This window comes from Nanorana parkeri, unplaced genomic scaffold (genome assembly GCF_000935625.1).
Source record: "Nanorana parkeri isolate BGI_ZX_2015 unplaced genomic scaffold, ASM93562v1 scaffold146, whole genome shotgun sequence".
Classification (NCBI taxonomy): domain Eukaryota; kingdom Metazoa; phylum Chordata; class Amphibia; order Anura; family Dicroglossidae; genus Nanorana; species Nanorana parkeri.
The window spans coordinates 362,396-375,749 of NW_017306414.1; the positions used below are offsets into that span (position 1 = coordinate 362,396).

The 13,354-nt window shown below is 41.6% G+C and overlaps 1 protein-coding gene across 1 annotated transcript in view; it reads right to left on the reverse strand.

The window, feature by feature from the left end:
• Nucleotides 1–1,599: 1,599 nt before the first annotated feature.
• RASGRP1 (RAS guanyl releasing protein 1) overlaps nt 1,600–13,354 on the reverse strand; it is a 53,935-nt gene continuing 42,180 nt past the window's right edge. The window contains exons 10-17 of the mRNA XM_018554205.1: nt 12,929–13,009; nt 10,562–10,666; nt 10,251–10,360; nt 5,976–6,120; nt 5,110–5,146; nt 4,496–4,645; nt 3,538–3,878; nt 1,600–2,238 (exon numbers count right to left, since the gene is read on the reverse strand). Coding sequence (XP_018409707.1) covers nt 2,104–2,238; nt 3,538–3,878; nt 4,496–4,645; nt 5,110–5,146; nt 5,976–6,120; nt 10,251–10,360; nt 10,562–10,666; nt 12,929–13,009 — 1,104 coding nt within the window. The 3' untranslated portion in view covers nt 1,600–2,103. The remainder of the gene's footprint in view (nt 2,239–3,537; nt 3,879–4,495; nt 4,646–5,109; nt 5,147–5,975; nt 6,121–10,250; nt 10,361–10,561; nt 10,667–12,928; nt 13,010–13,354) is intronic.

Here is a 13,354-nt window from a genome sequence, read left to right on the forward strand (position 1 = left end):
ATCACTCCAGATGCTCTTGCCAAATGAGGTAGTCAAACTTGCTCTCTTTGTAGTCTACACAGACTGGAGAATTTCAGCCGGAATGCAATAATAATAGCCTTGAGGGGAAGAGTGGTCTGAGAACATCGGCTGATGGATCTCATCTTCAATGCCTTGGAGGTATACATGAAAAGATTTTTTTTTTTTTTTTAGTGGACCTCAGTTTCAGGGCCTGTGTTCGCTTCATGTGAGTTTTTCATTCCCATACAAGTCTATAGGAATGGAAAACACGCTTGAAGGAGGTCAACAGCAGTTCAAATGCACCTGTCAAAGAATTCTTAATCGCAGAAGTGTCTCAACCTAGCATCAAAATGACATCTTCGACATCCTCTGGATCAATAGTGGGTAATTGTGCGCATAGCGTTCAGTTTAAGCTTCTTTTTTTTTTCTCCATATCTCTATAGGTTGAACTCGATGGACATGTCTTTTTTCAACCTGACTAACTATGTAATCACATACCTAAAGCTGTTCCTGAGAGACATATAAGGGGTTCCAATGCTTAAATAAGGTCCCTAAGTGATACTGACCTGCTGGCTTCTGGTCCTTCTGAGTTAGTGACCTGCACCAAGTTTGAGGAACATCCAAAAAAACAAACCTCCTGATTAGCAGACTTGTTCTGGATCACCAACTAAACTATTAACGCCAAATAGGTCAGCATGACAGCCAAGCAACTACCATTTTATGAAGGAGAACTTGGCAACGGCCTCCAAAGTTGTTCTCATGAAATGCTCCATGTATAAATGTCCGTAAACATAAATACAGCTACTTTATGTAAAAGAGGCACCAGTAATATTCACAAATAGTAAACAAAAAACAGGATCCTATGATATACAAAGAGTGAGATATTAGACATTGTTTATTGTCCTTTGGATTGTTCTGTTATTAACCATTAATGGCTAAGAAATACTTTGAAAAGCAGCACTTGCTAGCATTGTATTGAATTACTAACAATATGATCTTTGCTTTCAAAATTTCAGTGTTAGAAAATTCCTTCAGCCAATACCTATTTTTTTTATAAATGTTATTTAACGTGTATATCCAGCCAATACTTTTTTGTTTTGTTTTACATATACGGTCCGGTTTTTACAGCTGTCCCAGATGCCATTAGAGAGGTTTTCCCTCACTTCTTATCCTTCTGACTACATTTTTACCAGACTGGAAAGGGGGACAAAACTGTAGCAGGCATTCAGAAAGCTATAAAACAACAGCCAGTGGTTCCAGCCTTCCCTTACTCTTTACTAACCAAAGCATTTTTATTTTGTCGGTGTTGCTGTTGAAGAGTTTCCATCACTTCCTGTCTGGCCAAACGTCCTCAAAAAAGGAAGTATGGGGGCTTGTATCTAAAGGTGCCCCATATAGAACTACAAATCTGATGAGTTGTAACTCTTCCACACCATCTAAAACTCAGAGAAGAATGGGTCTGGTTTGACATTCAGAGCTGTAATGATCCTCACTGTTGCCTCAGTGATTTTCTTCCAGATTGATTTTAGAAATGTCTCGTCACAGCATCCCATGAAATGTCTTATGGTGTTGTAGCTGCTAGGATTGGACTTGGTCTTGAAAAACAGCAGAAGCAGAGCAGCCATGAAGATGCTTCATTTAGCATTCGGTTCTGAACTATAAATACATTCTGTGTTTGTTGCTTTAGGTGTGTTATGTTCCAACATGCCAGTCAGGTAAGGAGAGCACTACATACATTGTACACAGACATCACCAATGTGTTCAACCTTACTAGATAAACTGTCTAGACAACGGTTGTATTTACACACCTTCAACTACTAATCAACACCCCATATCCAGACGATGAACAGCGATGTATTAAGGGGAGGAACCCTAAGATTACATGAAGAGTTTTAGAACAGGTATACATATAATTAACCTTCACGGAAGTAAGGTGTACACCATATCCCATAATTCTGCAAAACCCCTGATGTGTTCCACTGTGCAACCGGTGAGCACCTAGTTTTACAGTACTACCCTCCAGCTGTGGATATCGTGTCCATGATGCTCAGTAGCCTGTATCTGTACACTGCGTGGCAATGGGCTTTCCAGCAGTCCCTGAACCTATGATCCTTTCCCAACAGTCTCATTGTCCATGACATACTTTCTAAGCTCCGATCGCAAAGCCTCAATTTTTCTCTGCGCATCTCTAAGCTGGATCCTCAAGTTTGTGTTCTCCTCCTTTAACAGGGATCTTTCCTGTGAAGAGCAAAAAATAGAACATTAGTCCCATAACCAAGTCCTAGAGACAATATAGCAGTATTTCATAGGGCTGGTAATGATTAAAATTTTCGTGTTCAATTAATAAAATTTTTTTTTTTATCGATTAATTATAACGCACATACAGATCCAACTACATTGGCCTATACACATACAGCACAGCAATGAAGTAATAAAATGAACTAGGATCACACTAACCCAGCACGTTATTAATCTCACGTGCCCCACTCAATATGGCCGCCGCTTGAGTGGGGCAACTCAGAATAATAACGTGCTGGATTACAAATTCCATTTCATGTAAGGACCTGATTGCAACATAATATCAGTAAATTTCAATGGGCACATTTCTGGGAGCGAGATGGGGGGGTTAATGGAGAGCCACATAGTGCATATATATAAGTTTAAGACAGAAGCTTGGTGCTTCTTGGACAAACTCACTGGCCCAAGTGGCTCCGTCGGCTAACGAAGGGAAGGGGGGAGGAGTCAGGTGACAAAAGCAACAAAATTCACATTGGTATTAGGAACAATAAACCTCAACTTGAGATGCAAAGAAGCAGTTAGGGTTGCTGCATCTTGTCCATGCTCTGCACAGCAGAGGATTAGGCCTACTTCTTTTGGTAATGTGGCCACACTTAGTTGACAACTGTTAGGCATGTGCTTTTTTTTTTTTTGCAGATTATAAAAGTGATTAACAACCTGGAGACCTCCAACTATTAGGGAGCTGCAAATCCAAGCATTCCCTGCAGGACAGAGACAGTGAAGGAAGCTGGCAGTACATGTTGTTCTGGCAGGACTGCAGAGATCCATTTTGCCTGTGACTGCTTTAATACCAACTAAACAACTAACAAAAACTAGATTATTGCTCTCTTTTCAGCTGCAAACCTCCCAACTTTATGATATCATCTAGAGGGACATCTTTCAACACAAAGTATATAGAGGCAAAGGGCACACCCCTAGTTATGCAGACCTTAAAGAATTATCATGCCAAAAATGATTGGTGGTTTGTTTTCCACCACTGCTTCATCTTTTTAATGGCTTTTCAAAAAATGTAGAATTTGGATGATAGTTTTTTGTAGTATAACACTTTTGGCAGTAACATAGTTAATTTACGATAGAGATCTCTACAGAAGACGAAATAAAAGGACAGCTGGAAGCTATGTTACTGAAATATTTAAATAAAATGCTAGTTACCAAAATGTCCAGTAAGGATTATAATAACAATAATAGAATAATAGTATTAAAAAACAAAGATGGGATTTATCACCGTATACTGGTTACCTTTTCCAGCTCTTGTGTTTGTTTACATCCTCTTCTTTCCTCTCTGACTTTGCGGACAGAGTCTTTATTTTCCCACTTGGCATAGGCCCTCTTCCTAATTAAAAGTGGACTAGGACTGCCATCTGGTGTTCGACTCCTGTGAGGTGAGGGAACCTGTAAGCAGGGACTGGGAGGCCGTTCTTCTGTCTGCGTCCCCCGGTGTCTCATTGTTGTTTGCAGCCGTACAGAGATCTTCTGAGATGAACTTCCCATCAGCATGATTGTCCTGTCTTTGCCGACCTGTGTGTGCTCATTGTCTTCACCATTTGGGTAAGGAAAGGAGTCCTCTTCAGCTGGACAGTCTTGGAAGATAGAACCCAAAATTACCAACATATAAAAAAGTGCTTCCAGCTCTTATACATTTTACAATCCATGATTAAAATCTGCTTTGAGTATTTACAAAAACAAAAGTCTCCATTTTCAGATTTCTGCTAGGGAAGCTACATGCATACAGTGATACAGTGCTGCCCTTGCTCTAATCCATAGAAGCTTTAACAATCGGACATGTACCGCAATTAGTAAATTGAGAACAAGGTTACAAAGATCAATTTTCAAAACCAATGTAGCTCTATATATTTATCTGCAGTTTCCTTGGTGTGATGAAACCACTAGAGGGCAAGCCTAGCAAACAGCTGTTCTTACATAGACACTTTACAGGTCTGGAAGTCTGTCGGGCTTAATCAGTAAAAGTGTAAATGATAAAAATGGTGTGCAATATGTATGCACAGCTGGTAATCCATTAAAATAATGTCTTATTGATCAGTAATGTAATCTAATTGCATCCTCTGGTTTATTGCACCACCTTAGTGTCTAGCCCTGTGTGTACCCCATTCTGTGCTACCTAATCCACACAAAGCACAGTTGCTTACAGTAACATTTTTTGTACATTACCTCAAGTGATTTATAACAATCCACTTACCATTTGTTAACCCTTTGTCACTGGCCAAGGAAATGTCAGATGTGGCATTGTCCTGAGATAAACTGCTGTCTTCTGTGGAGCCTTTAGACCTCTTCTTACATTCGAACACCACCAGCTCTTTACATTGTTTATGGCAGTTCATCCCACAGTCTGCAGAAAATTGCAGACAAAAATGCAGGTTAGGCCATGTGTAGGAAGATGATTAAAAGGCCTTGTTCTGAGCCACACTAGCACTATCTGCAGTCAAAGTGACCCCCTTCCCTAGCTGCTGCTTATAAGATTCACTGAACCCCATGAGCAGCAGTCCTGAAATGTGGATGAGCTCTCTGCCATTTCCCAAAATATCTCAGTAAAAATGAGTCTTATTAAAATGTTTTGCACTTAACCAAATGCTTGTGAACTTGAACGGACCACTCCTGATAGGGTTTAATAAACCTTATGAGCAGCGGGCAGAAGGTATCCCGTGGATGGGCTAAAGACGCCTCTTTAATACTTCTTTTTACTCCCATATTGTACTGATGAAACAAAGGAAGACTTTGACCAGCTGCTATCAGTAACACGTTTTAAGGTACACTGTTACATCCCTTGCATGGACTTTGGTGTATAGTATTTACCTTTGCAGCGGTATCCTTGCTTGATCACACCCCAGAGCTGTAAAATAAATCATATGCCACACTTCAGTACAGGCATCAGCTAAATTGTGTTATTCATTAAATATAACAGTTGTTTCATCTGAAAATCTGTTTACTATAAACTAAAAATCATTCTATAATATTAAATGGCATTAAAGCTCAAACTCTTGGCACACTATTTGTAAGGTAATTGGTAGGCACCCCCCAAGATAAATGATGCTAGTACTAACACTCATGTTGGCTCTTTTCAGCACTGACCCCTTGTAGCTCTGGGGTCTGAAGGTTTGGTGCATAACTGGGGGTATCAGGACACCAGCTTTGGACTTTGAAAGCATGTTTTATATTTGTCTAGGGATTTTTTGGTACTCTACTACACACACACTATATATAGGATATTGTTTTTCTGCTTAAATGGTCCAAAGACTGTGATAGGAACATTCAATTTGAAAATAATGAGAAACACAGAGGCTGCTTTAGCTTAACCACTTCTGGAAACGCTAGCTGCTTCACTGTTGGGCAGCTAGCAATTTTACTAATATATTCAAAGCATCTATTTTCTTACAGAGTACATAGAACCATTCATGTCAGTCTGCCCCAGAGTAGCTCACAGTCTAAAGTTCTCACCACAGTCATACACACCTGCACACAATACTGCCTCGTTTTGTCTGAGGCCTACAGTACATTTGGGTCTAGGCAGGAAACTGGAGCACTCGCAGGAAACCCACACATACATTCTCCATGAAGAAAGCATCTGGTAGGAACTGAACCTAGGACTTGAAGCTGCAAGGCAGGCTTTCTAATTTCTTAGCCAGTGTGGTTTTTTGGTATTTATGATTATCACTACTCACAAAGCCAGCACAGTTGTCACAGAAGGTTGGGCGCAGGTAAGTGGTCTCCTGGAAGTTGTGGAGGAATCCCAAGCCAAGTTTGGAGCATATTGAGCTCGCTCTCATGAAGTATGCTGTGATTTCTTGTCTGCTGATCTGGCCATCTCTGGAGATCAAGAAAGATAAGCATTAAATAAGACTGTTAAAAAAATTACCAGCCACTGTTGGTGTCAGTAGTGTTTTAATCAACCCGGCCTTCTTCCTGTTACCAGAAGATCTAACCTGAAATGCATAAGCTCCAGCCCAGATATTTGAAGGGTCGTGGAGCACATTAGAGCTGATGGTGGGCACTAAAGAAAGTCCACCCTCGAAAGCCTGACACCTGCACAATATGGCAGTGCCCTACAGTAAAGAAATATTTATATTAGGACTGGCTACCATGAGGACACGTGTGGGACAATGCCTAGAGATCAAGGTTAGTGGCAATGTCAAAATGAAACATTTTCACATTATAACTTTTTCTGTATTTTGTTTTTTCTGGCAACTCCTGGTTGAATTCAGCAAGAGAACTGTAGGGGGGACTGTAGGAGAGAAGGGTTACAGTGAATGTTAAAAGGAGTCAACAGGCTCTGTATAGCTCAGGAAGTTTTAAACTATCTGTCCTTTCTCATGTTCAGTGGTCTGTATAGCTATAAAGTAGACCATATGCTACCTCCAATAGGGCATTCTAGCAGTAGTCTTTACTAAATCACATGCCTCAAAGGGTGCATGATTAAAGGAGAACTATGAGGTGAGTGCTTTTCACTCATCCTCATAGTTCTAGCCGACCTGTGACAATGAAACTGTCACAGGTCGGCTCAGTAGATCGGGAAGTGAGCAAACACATACCGGCGTTCGCTCACCTCTCGATCTTGTCACGGCACAGAGCTGTGACAGGGGAGGGACTGGATTCCCCCCTCCCTGCTCCGATCCTCCAGCGCTGACTGGCGATACGGACGGGGGAGGGGGCGGGTACAGCTGGCTCTGCCTCTAGATAGGCATAATTGTCGGGATCCTTTTCACCTGCGGCGTCGCATTATACCGCAAGCTGTAGCTCGCGGTATATTGAGCTTATGGTGACGGGAGGATGCTAGTTTCCTCCCGTTACCCTTAGGAGAACTATGGGGAAAAGCCATAACCCTATAGTTCTCCTTTAAGACGTGCCCAGAGCAGTGCAATGTCTAGTTACAGCTCTGAATGTTGGTATTTGCGCTCTTGGGAGGAGGGCAGGACTAGGAGTACTGTAAGCCTTCATAAAAAGCACATCATGTTAGTACATTTTTGTTAGTATTCAGGCTGCTTCTTTTATGCAGAAAAACAAACCATACCTTGTAAAATATAATTTGATGGTTGTTGATAAGATATAATTGTGTATACATTACATTACTAGACAGGTAAATACCGAGGGTGGGAAATGTGCAGCAACCAACTAGGTAACATTTCTGTACAGTAATCTGAAATGTAAGTTCTGTAGGTTACACTTTGCACACCATCATTGCACTTTGTGAAAGTGAATAATGCAGTATGGGGCCAATCGCTAAAATGCATTAGTTTAACAGCATTCTTTATTTTACCCCATGAAAATATTAAAATCACACAGGTATGGAATCAGTATTTTGGACTTAATAGACCAGTTGAACTTTCAGTTTAAATCTGACAGTTTTCTGTTTGCTCTAATTGCCTTGCCCTAAAATTGCTACATAGAACCTTTCCGTTTTCATTACAAACCTTATTTAGTGACATCATCACTGGGTTTCTATGCAATGCAGGCAGATCCTGGCTAATGCGAGGGGTCGGCAGAGTGCTGCAGATAGCTTTCTGAAAACATCACAGCACCCTGCCACCGTATTCCTCTCAAGTGCCCTCAGCCCTAATGCAAGCAGTGGGCTGGATCTTTCGGGGAGTTGTGCAAATATGAAAATGTCTTGATGAGTGGATGTCAGTCTGGAGAAGTTGGCATTCCTAGACTGACTGTATTTGCGTGCAGGCCTTTCTTAGGTAACGTCCACATGTGATACTGAGCCTCCATAATTGAAAGAACTGAAATCCAAAGAATGAAAGGGGTGGTTCAGGCACAGTCAGTTTGGGGAGGAACAGGTTATATGATGCTGGATGAGCCAGGAAATAAGGAGGGCTCTGTCTAACTTGCTGCAGCTTCTAGTGCGAAAGGGTCCTTTTCTGCCGCACTCTAAAGAAAGCCAACGGTAAAACTTTCCTCAGTTTTTCTTTTAGTGCACTTGGAATGTCTTAAATTGGATTAAAACTGAAATTGGGCTTTACATGGATATTCAAGCACTGAATCCTGCTGGAAGCTGGAACAATAAACTGTGCTATAATTTTGGTTAGGGATGCACCGATACCGGTATTTTGGTATCGAGTACAAGTAGCGATATTTTTTTTTTCCCGGTACTCGCCGATACCAAATACAGAGTGCCGGAAGGCCCATTCAGGAAGCCAGGTGGCGTGTAATAACTCGCCACCTGGCTTCCTGACTATCCGGGAAGCAGGGCAGCGTGTAAAGACTCGCCACCCGGCTTCCTGAGTAGGAGGGAAGCCGTCCCCATGCTTCTCGTCACTGGATAACGAGAAAGCATGGAGCCGGCATTCTGGCCAATCAGGAAGCCGGGCGCTGTGTAATGACGCGGTGCTCGGCCTCCTGATTGGACGGGAACCGGCTCCCTCGTCGTGAGGAGGGAGCACGACCAATCAGAAAGCAGGGTGCCGCGTCATTACAGGAACACGGGTTCCCGGGCAGCGCGCCATTACACGCTGCCCGGCTTCCTGATTGGCTGGGAAGCCGGCTCAGTGCTCTCTTGTCACAAGTGCCGGGTCACATGGAGCCGGCTGCCCGGCTTCCTGTTACCGGAAGTATTGGGCTAGGCATCGGGGCAAATACTCGGCATCAGCACTAGTATCGGTATTGGTGCATCCCTAATTTTGTAAAATAACTTTTACATATATTTTCAAGGTAAGAAGTGTTCAAATATTGTGGTCAGAGGACTGAAAGAAAGGGAATCTCTTATTTAGTGTGGTTTGAAGTCTCCTTCTGCACTGTTACATGAAGTGATCAGCAACAGTTGGAATCTTTATGTTTTATAAAGGCTCTTTGGACTTTTGGTCTGGTGTTCATTCAATATTTGTCTACACTCTAAGCTTCTTCTGGGTATCCCACTAATTACATAGTTACATAGTATTTGAGGTTGAATAAAGACATTAGTCCATCAAGTCCAACCTATTAGGATCTCATTCTAGGAGTACCCGTACCCCTGTATATTACGGTCCCTTAAGAAATCGTCCAAAAGTTTCTTGAACAATTCCACATTATTTGCTGAAATCACCGCCTGTGGCAGTGAGTTCCAGACCCTAACTGATCTTACTGTGAAGAACCCCCTTCGCACCTTGTGCTGGAATTTTTTTTCCACCAATTTTAGGTTATGGCCTCTAGTTTTTGTAACGGAGTTAATTTTAAACAGTTTATCGCTAATGTTGCTACCACCATTAAACATTTTGTACATGGAAATCATATCCCCCCTTAATCTCCTCACCTCTAATGTGAACATGTTTAAATTTAGTAGCCTCGTCTCGTAGCTCTGGTCCTCCATGCCCCTAATTAGTTTGGTTGCCCTTCGCTGGACTTTTTCCAACTCAAGGACATCTTTTCTTAGTACTGGTGACCAGAACTGGACCGCGTACTCCAGATGAGGTCGAACCAATGATCTATAAAGTGGCAAAATTATAGACTTGTCCCTGCAATACATCCCCTTTTTAATACAGGACAAGACCCTGCTAGCTTTGTTTACAGCAGCCTGGCACTGCAAACTACCTTTCAGTTTGTGGTCTACAATGACCCCCAAATCCTTCTCCATTTCTGACTTCCCCAGCGGCATACCCATAATTGTATAACCCATTTGTTTATTTTTAATTCCAAAGTGCATTACTTTGCATTTAGCGACATTAGGCACAGTCAGTTTGGGGAGGAACAGGTTATATGATGCTGGATGAGCCAGGAGACCTATTGTGATGTTGGAGCCGCCTTACAAAAGCCAGTGAGCTTATTTGGAAAACCTTGATACATTTGGACTTTTGAATGCGTATTGAGATCCCAGCACCTCTAAATATTTGGATGTGTTTTGTGAATGAGTTGGTGTGATATTTTTACACAGATGCTGTGCATAGCAGACGTAGTAAAACTTTTATGAACTGACCAGTTGTCTTTCTTTGCTTACGTTATTCTAGCTGTTCATTTGCACTGCTCACCTGTCTTTATCCATCACACAGAAAGAGAAAGGGAAGCTGGTCGCTATTTTCTCAAACTCTTCTTGGGATATGTATCCATCTTGATCCAGATCATAATTCTTAAACACAGACTGAAAGGGACAGAATATCCATTATCCAAAGTTCATTGAAAACAAGATCGTTGCAAATGTAACGATAACCACAAACCACAAACTACAGATGTTTGGATGCACACATTGTTAGTTTGCTGTGCTTTTTACAGTGCTGGTTAAATATATATTTAGACACAACACACAGTTAAAATTAGACACATATCAAGAAATCTTACTTACATCTACCATCCTCTGCACGTGTTTGCTGATTGTTTTGGGGTCAGGTTTAGGAGATACACCAGATGCCCAATCTGCAACAACTGGAGGCTTACAGGGTGTGACAGGCTGCACACAAAGAGATCAGATGAAGATTTAGCAAAAAGTCATTTTTATGGAACATTTAAGCTATCTCATAATGTGAACATGGTGTTTGAGCCCTCGTTCACACCTGAACGTTTTGTAGCGCGTTCTACGCTCGACGAACGCTCTACAAAACGCTCAAAAATATAAATCCCATTGTATTCAATGGTCTCGTTCCCACCTTGGCGTATTTCCGCCCGTCCCTAACGCGCTACAAAACGGCCCACGCCTGGAAAGGTACAGGTACTACTTTGGCCGTTTTGTTGCGCGTTTCCATTGGGATACAGCCAAGTAGCCTTCGGAAACGCGCTGCGGTCGCACAACTTTTTTTACCGCGAATCGCGGTAAAAAAACGCGTGACGGTCGCATATGCAATACGCCTAGGTGTGAACGAGACCTAATAGAGAGAAATAATACAAAGTAAAACGAATATGTTTATATTTAAAACAATGGATGTGCTGATATTCTAAGCCAATACAGACACACAAAAACAACAATTGTACAGCCTTAAGTCCAAATCAGCTGTCAGACAGATTGCATGCATAGTCAGGGGGTGCTGTTGGTACAAAGAACCACTGGCAGCTTTACTGAATGTAAAGCGGGAGCCCTAGGATGAGGTAGCCCTGACACTGGACTCCCATTTCAGTGTGGGTCACCAATGCATCTCTTTAGAGCATCCAGATCTGTTTTCTGAGGCTCAGCTCTTCCAGAAGCCATATAGATGAACATGTAATAAGTAGAGCAGATGGGCATCCATACCTAAAAAGGTATAAAAGAGTACCCACTGAGCTGCTGGATGAGATGGACAGGTCTTTTGCAAAGCTATACATTTATATCAGGCCCACAGTGATGGGCAAGGCAGGGGTGCCCTGACAATGCCAACTTGATTCTATGCCCACCAGTGATTGGAGCTCTATACCTGCCATTATGTGGAGGCAGTGATTAACATTTGGACTGTGCTGTGAGAGTGGGAGATATTTCACAGAACATTTTGCTCTTCACAGTTAAGAGTCACGACTGCAATCCGCATCTAGTATTCACAGATAACACGTGTGTCTGTAGGTGAGGTGACACTGCTATTTATATGTCTTCTTTTACACTTCGACTAGACTTCATTTTCAGCTTTCACAGAAACCATTCCCGCCACATATAAAATGGTGTTCTAGGTCAAAGCTGGAAATTTAACTGAGTGTTTTAAGTTCTTAAAGGGCAGTTAATGGCAACATCTATGAAACATGAACAATGTAATTAAATATTGTGCTACCAGTTTGTCTCTATGAGCAGAATCTGGTACAAACATTCTCTACAATATCAATTTACACCTACACTTACACATGAATATGTAAGATAAGCAGTTATGTTCTGAAATGTATTAGAACTAACATATTTTTCCTTATGCAAGCAACAAATGTTGCATTAGTGACAGTTCTAATGCATTCAGTGACAGATAAGCTCATATCCTAATTGCTAGCTGACCTCAAAAAGCACTAAATAGTTATCTAACCATATCAAATAGCTGCCTGACACAATAGACCTAGCAGATGTGTGCTGGAAGGTCGCAACTGCAGTCTACTTTTGTAGACTATCAATTACTTTCATGTTATTTTTGTCCCCCCTTCCGCTAACCCCAGTCATCCTATAAATCAAGCATTGGAAAATCTCTGCCTGTTCTGTTTTTCCATTGAAAAAAGAACTGATATTTCAATATGGATCATTTGCATCTATAACAGGGTTATTCACTAAAGGTTGGTGATCTTGGAGAAGGCGGGAGAAGTGAACAATCTAGGACAACATAGCTGAAGTGGAAAGTGAGTTGAATTAGAGAATGTTTCAAATTCAGCTATTTTGGCCTAGATTGTTCACTTCTCCTGCCTTCCCCAAACTCTTCATCCTTTAATGAATAACCCTGATAATGTTAACTGACTTCATATAAAGGTCACAGTGGCTGCCTGAGTTCTGATCTATCTGTGTATAGCTGGCCTCAAGCTATTTACTTGTGCCACATATACTGTACCTCCTCTGATATGCTTTACATCCAGCACCAGACAGAGTCTTGTCTTCCAGAATGGAATCAATAGTTGCCAGTCATAGAAGAACACTTGGGAAGGGAAAGGTAAAAGTAAAATGTACTCATTTGCTTCCCTCCCCTAACCCTTCTTTAGCGGTTAGTCATTTTGACAGATTGTTCTTATAGTTTCACTTTGAATTATGCCTGTTATAATAACACTCTAACTTTAGGTAACTTACTGGTGCGCGATGATTCCTTGGCTCTCGTGCATATGACAGCTCATACATTTCATCCTCTGTGTAATACAAGTCGAGGGAAAGCTGGAAATACATTGACATACAAATATATGATACAGTGTAGAATGTTCCTTACATACATTAGAGAAGGTAAAGATATCTGGTGCAACCATGCAAATCATTCAAAAAAAATCTTATCTCCTGCTGTCAGCTCCAGCTCCTGAAAGAGTTTCTCCAATGCTTTCATCATTAAGATATGGCAGTAAGCAATCACCGGGTGGGGGCTTACTGGTTGGTACTTTTCACTACTTGTTTCCACCTCTGGCACTAACCACGTGCAATGGAGGAATAGCCATTTAAAATCTATGGTGGCCCATTTTACTGAGGGGACCATTCAGCTATAGGTCATCCCAGAGACATAACAGCAAT